The sequence below is a fragment of the Echinops telfairi genome, unplaced genomic scaffold, assembly GCF_000313985.2.
Source record: "Echinops telfairi isolate 266 unplaced genomic scaffold, ASM31398v2 ScPeMD7_5592;HRSCAF=6446, whole genome shotgun sequence".
NCBI lineage: Eukaryota > Metazoa > Chordata > Mammalia > Afrosoricida > Tenrecidae > Echinops > Echinops telfairi.
In genome coordinates, this window is record NW_022109491.1 from 35,846,960 (window position 1) to 35,853,300 (window position 6,341).

General features: G+C 48.7%; 1 protein-coding gene across 1 annotated transcript in view; it reads left to right on the forward strand.

The window, feature by feature from the left end:
* The first annotated feature begins 1,416 nt into the window (after positions 1-1,416).
* The window catches only part of LAMP5 (lysosomal associated membrane protein family member 5), a 20,483-nt gene continuing 15,558 nt past the window's right edge, over positions 1,417-6,341 (forward strand). The window contains exons 1-5 of the mRNA XM_004697834.2: positions 1,417-2,097; positions 2,552-2,724; positions 3,146-3,277; positions 3,407-3,512; positions 5,155-5,343. Coding sequence (XP_004697891.1) covers positions 2,034-2,097; positions 2,552-2,724; positions 3,146-3,277; positions 3,407-3,512; positions 5,155-5,343 — 664 coding nt within the window. The 5' untranslated portion in view covers positions 1,417-2,033. The remainder of the gene's footprint in view (positions 2,098-2,551; positions 2,725-3,145; positions 3,278-3,406; positions 3,513-5,154; positions 5,344-6,341) is intronic.

Here is a 6,341-nt window from a genome sequence, read left to right on the forward strand (position 1 = left end):
TGAACTTACTCAAATACACTGTGCTGTCAGTGCAGAAATCATTTATATCAGGTATGAAAATAAGTAATTTCCAAAGCAACCTGATGTATACATTAACAAGTGAAGATCATAAAGCAGTGATCAATGTTATTTTTAATGAAAGCTTTCATTTTTACAACAGATAACTGTGAATTAATTCAATCGATCTTTTAACACATGATAAGGTAGGGCTATATGCAGAAACCTACCACAAGAAAATTGTACATAATTGTTCATTAACAGGCATTTCTTCTAATTTGTATAATGGTATTTGCTTTATTTATTTATGTTTTGGGCTTCCAAAGCACCAGTCTCAGTATGACCATTCAGTCATTAAGTTATTTAGTTAATATTGGTGGGATAGATTTAATTATGTTGACCTTTTAATGTTTTTATACATTTTATACATTCATTTACTGTGAGCTATTCTGTCTCATTAAATTTTTGACACAGGAATAGGTTTTAAAGCAACAAATAGAAACTTTGTAGCAAATAAAATGTCAAAAAGTGATTAGGCTTAAACCCACAGTTTATGCATTTCTAGGCTGTGAATTAACAATAGAGATCTGACTGTTCAGCTTACTATCTTGTTACTGAATGACGATTTTTATAAATAGAAGTTATAATATGATCCATTTTGGAGTAAAGCTATTATAAAAGGAAAAATAAAGGTGATCCCAAAGAAGTTAAAGCATGTGATTGTTCTATTTTAATTCTAACTAAGCACATGACATTTGAGAAGGTCATCAGTTCTTTGGAGCCTCAATTTTTGAGGATGTACAGCCCCAGGAGAGGATTCTTTCTGCTTGTCTTCTAAGAGTGTGGGAATTATCCAAGGGAACAATGCATGTGAAAGTACTTGGCAGTTTGAACCTAAATATGAAATCATTTGTTGTCTGAGAATGTATCACTGATGCAACAATTTTCTTTATCACCCTAGTGATCCAGCCTTTAAAAACGAAATATTTGGACATCCCTACATTTGTTGAAGACAACGTGTCTATTGCTAGAAGAGTTGTATTCTAATATATAGGGCAACAATGTAAAATAAACATGTTGACCACAGTGTCAACACAGGAATTAGCCCATAGTATTTGCTTTGCCACTAGAGATTTAAAAGTAATATTCATATGCACACACACACACACACACACACACACCCCATAACAATAACGTTGCTTAGGTCATCATTTTAAAATCTCTGGCCTAAGAAGCCCTGGATAACCTCGAACTGCCGGCTCACTTACATTCCTCTTGGCAGAGTGGTCACAATGTGAGTGAGGGTAGGTGATGGCAGAATGCATGGGACTCATGCAAGCAGGGAGCAGACACCAAGGAAAACAACTGCATGCACCACAGAGTCTGAGGGAAGCTCAGTGGGAGTAGGGGAAAGGCGATGTCTCTCTCTAAAGGCAGAAGGAACTGTTGCCATAGCATTTTCCTTCTCTCTTCCAGCCTCCCCCTCCTTCCCTCAGCAGCTACAACTTGTGCTCTGCCACCGTTTTTTCAGGAATCAGATGCCTTTTCAGAAGACAAGCCTCAAATGATGTGATCACGTAGTCGCTGTGTACCTGGTGGGGTAAGTTTGAGGCCGTTATTAACTTTCTCAGGGTAGACTCATCTTTGCGGACGTGGCTGCAGAACAGGAAACAGACCCAAAGAGAAGGTTGGCCCTTTAAAAACCTCATTGGTCCTTCACACGAGCCAAGCCACAGCCTCTCCGGCAACACATCTGAGGTTCTTTCAGCACGCGCGGTCGTGGACAGCTCCCTGGATCGCGATCTGTCCTTCCGCAGTGAGCAGCCTCGTGCTCCACCTGCAACGGGCGGTGCAGCACCCACCAGCGAGCAGTCGTCGCCAGCGCGCACCGCACACGCGCTCCCTTCCACCTCCCACTCGACACCCCACCGCCCGGCCCTCTCACCCCGGCCCGCTCCAGCGGCGACTTTGAGGGATTCCCTCTCAGACGGGCTCCGCAGCAGCTCCGCGGGCTGCATTCGAGGCGCCCTGCAAGCATGGATCTCCGCGCTACAGCTGTTCGCAGCGTGGACAGACTCGGAGTTCTCCTGATGCTGCTCTGTGAGTTGTGTTTCTGCCACCGGCAGGGCGGGGTGCCCCCTTTGTGGGAAACAGCATTTCCAAGTCCATAGCTCGGGATCGCAGCTGGCTCTGGTGCGCTGGCAGGGGGCAGGGTGCCGGGGAGTTCCCCCGAGCCACCCACACCTGGATAAGCTAGCCCACCATGGCGCCGGGCGATGGTTCTGTATTGGCAAGCACAGTTAGGTGTAAAAGTCCAAAATGCAGAAAAAGACCAGCAGGCTTACAAATAAGCAAGGCTTTTAAAATTTGGATTTTAGTTCTAAATGAACAGCAAACAGGGTGGAGTTTGGCTCGAGGCATGGCTGGCTGCCAGAGCACCTAGCAGTGGGCAAGGAACTTTGTAACCCGGTGGCCGCCGAACCAAATGTCCCCATCCTGGCGCCCCAGCCGAGGGGGCTTGATGATGCGATGTGTTTGTCTGTTTCTTCTGCAGACTCGGTGACTAAAATCGTGGCGGAACAAGAAGTGGAAAATCTCTCCGGCCTTTCCACCAACCCTGAAAAAGATATATTTGTGGTGCGGGAAAATGGGACGACGTGTCTCATGGCAGAGTTTGCGGCTAAATTTATTGTACCTTATGATGTGTGGGCCAGCAATTATGTCGATGTAAGGAAACTACCTCCCTCCCCCAGCTTGCTCCTAGGGCACCAGGGACGAAGGGCACCCACCCCCACCCCCACCCCCCACTCCGCCTCGCCTGATCCAGGCCCTGCGAAGACTGGGTCGCTGGCCTTTGCCCCCTCCGGTGGCCCAGCAGGCTGCTCCCGAATGCTGCATGGGGGTTCCGGCTAGCAGCACCTTCTGCTCCCCGTGCCTGCTTTGACAGTAAAACCCCTCTCTCGGCTTCCCTAACGCCCCCGTCTGCACGTAGAGCATCTAACCGCATGTTCCTGGACCTGGGAGTGCGCGTGCACGCGCGCGCGCGCAAAGGAGCACCCAAGCGTGCAGCCTGGAGTTTGGACGCGCCTCCCTTTCCGGCCTCGGGGGGCCTGGCGCGCTGAGGGGGGGGGGGCGTCTGTGTTCCCAGTTGATCACGGAACAGGCGGACATCGCGTTGACCCGCGGGGCTGAAGTGAAGGGCCGCTGCGGCCACAATGAGTCAGAGCTGCAGGTGTTCTGGGTGGATCGCGCCTACGCGCTCACGCTGCTCTTTGTGAAGGTAACTGGAGGGCGCGGGGCGGCTCGGGGGAAGCCGACCGCCCAGGTGGGTGTGTTGCAGCGGGGGCCGCTGGCAGTCAGGGATTAGAAGGCCCGCGGGCCACTGACGCGCGCCTGCCCTGCTCCGTAGGAAAGCCACAATACGTCTAAGGGGCCAGAGGCGACGTGGAGGCTGAGCAAAGTGCAGTTCATCTATGACTCCTCTGAGAAGACCCATTTCAAAGACGCAGTCAGTCGTAAGTGGAGGCGGGCAGGGCAGCTGCGGGAGCCTGGGAGTGCACGTGTGGGGCCCAAATGACTCCAGCACTGGAGTTTGGAAACCTTTCCAGGCTGGGTGCCCCCAGGCCAAATCTGGGCTTGCCTTCCTTGCCCGGGAGGAAGAGCCAGGACAGCCAGAGCATCCTTTAATTCTAGGCCCTTGAAGATACACTTTAAGACCATGGGCCCCAAAGCCCTGATGATCAGACCATGCACTGTGGCTTGGCCCAGGCTGGTGCTTTAGAGAAAGGCTGCTTGGGAAGTCTATTTAACACTTGCCCTTTGAAAGAACACAGAAGGGCCTAGCTTGATTTTTGCTTGATTTTATGGTTCTCACAGGCGACAACTGCAGCCGGGCAGTGAGACTTTCTTTGTAGACTGGGGATGGTGGCCTTTAGCGTCTTTTTGAGCCTGGCATCAGGGATGGCAGGCATCAAACCTGTGAGGGTTCTGCCCTATGTCTGAATTTATTACATTTTCCTGACCACCACTCTAAAACCTCACCCACCTTTTCTGAAAATATTGTCCAAGAGTCGCACCCACTCACCAAATTACAGTGTTCATTTCCTACCTGCAAGCCCGGTCAAAGACTACATTTTGCTTTTTTTCTTTCTAAATTGTCTTGTTCCCCCTTCCTGAGGCCCTCCTCTCAGAGCTGAGCAGGATAAGACTTGCACTGCCGTCAAATCCACACACCTAGGACTTGCACTGTGAATCCTGTGGAAGTGGAGAATCACGCAGTGCTGTGCAGCCTCCCCCACTGTTTTCTGAGCCCCTAGAAAATGCCATCTCCCTGGCTCACTCTTCTCATCACAGAGAAAGCCTTCTTTCTTCTTTATGGAAATATTCAAACATTGCTCCACTTACATTTCCAAAAAGAAAGACGACAACCAGAAGTCAGATAAATGGGGGGCTACTATTGCTAAGGTGTGTCACCAAATCTCTTCTGATTCATAGTGGGCCTCTCATGTCAGAAAGGACATTTGTGTGCAAGAGCATGTACCAGGCCCCTGAGCAGCAGACCCCTGCTTTATTGAGCAAAAAGGTGGTTTGGTGGTGTTTGTTTTGAGGGGCCAAATGTGGAAAACAAAGTAATTGTTCTTTCTGTCTTTTTGAGGGTCTCCATTGTTAAGTTTTATATAGTTAAAAACAAGTTTTGTTTTTTCTATTAGCTACCACTGTTCTCCTTAAAAAAAGCTCAAATTTCACATTTGAAAAACCTGGGAGTGTTGTTTTTTTTTAATTAGCTACCACTGCTCTCCATAAAAAAAGCTCAAATTTCACATTTGAAAAACCTGGGAGTGTTTTGTTTTTTTTTTAATTACCTACCACTGTTCTCCATAAAAAAGGCTCAAATTTCACATTTGAAAAACCTGGGAGTGTTTGTTTTTTTTTAATTAGCTACCACTGTTCTCCATAAAAAAGGCTCAAATTTCACGTTTGAAAAACCTGGGAGTGTTTTCCTTTCCCCTACTCTGGGTTTGGGAGCCCCCAGCAGGGCAGCACCTCCTGGAGGAGTGGGACCTGGAGCCCAGGGGCAAGACTCCCCCACCTGGCACAGGGGGTGAGAAGCTTCTGCTGGCTCCAGGAATCTAACCATGGCTTTGGCCTTTGCTGCAGCTGGGAAGCACACTGCCAACTCACATCGCCTCTCTGCACTGGTCACCCCAGCGGGGAGGTCCTATGAATGTCAAGCCCAGCAGACTATTTCACTGGTCTCCAGCGACCCCCAGAAGACCGTCACCATGATCCTATCAGCAGTCCACATCCAGCCTTTTGACATCATCTCAGATTTTGTCTTCAGCGAGGGTAAGTGGAGGTTTGGGTGGCTGACATCAGGGCGAATGGGGGATGGGAACCTACCAGAGCCCCAGCTTGGATTTTTTCCTCTGCCCTGATGACACTGCTTCCTCCTGTTCCTGCTTTCAAAGGCCCACACCTGCAGTGTATCTGCTTTCCTTGATGCCTCCTTCTCTCCCCCTTGACGTCCTTCTTTTTCTCTCTCCTTCAGTTTTTCTTCTTTCCCCCTTCCTTCTATTCTATTTTCTTTCATCCTTCCCACTCATCTCCTACCTTCCCTCCTTTTTCTATCTTCTTCCCTCTCCTCATCCACTTCTTCCCTTTCCAATATATAGACAAGTATGAAAGCCACTTTGGGGGGAGAGGAAAAAACAAAGCCCAACAAACAAACCAATAAACCCATTCAATACAACAAAACGAAAAACCCAGGACAGTTCTGATGCAAATTTCCCCAGGAGGAAGCAGCTAATAAACATTCCAATGGCCAGTTATCTAGAAAGCCAATTAAATCATTACATGTGAGGAGCCACCCATCACTTGAGAAGAAAAGCCTTTCTGTCTCTGAGCCTCAGTTTCTTCAAATTCATGCAGACAGTTCCAGTTATAGATTCTACCTGTCTTCCGTTTTCGTGCAGCCCGAAGGCTATGGGAGTGGGAAGGGTACAGGTGACCGGAAGAGACAGCCCTATAAACCTTCATCCAGTACTCCTGTGGAGGGATGCTGGAAGGGTTCTGGAAAGAGGAGGGTCCTTGGGGAGGAGGCTTTTAGGCCTGCTGGTAGCCCTGACAGGCTAGTCAAGTGGTTTGCCACTGGGGCAGGTTCGGATCACCCACGTTCTCCTGGCTGTTTGCATTCCAGCACAGGCAGGCCAGGTGAGACTACTTTTGTGCAATTTGTCCAAATTTACTAACAGTTTGCTTTGGGCATTGGTGAAGCTGAGACTTTATTTGTTGTTACTCTGTCTCCCTTTCTTAGCTGGGGAAATGGAGTTGGAGACTGGTTATTC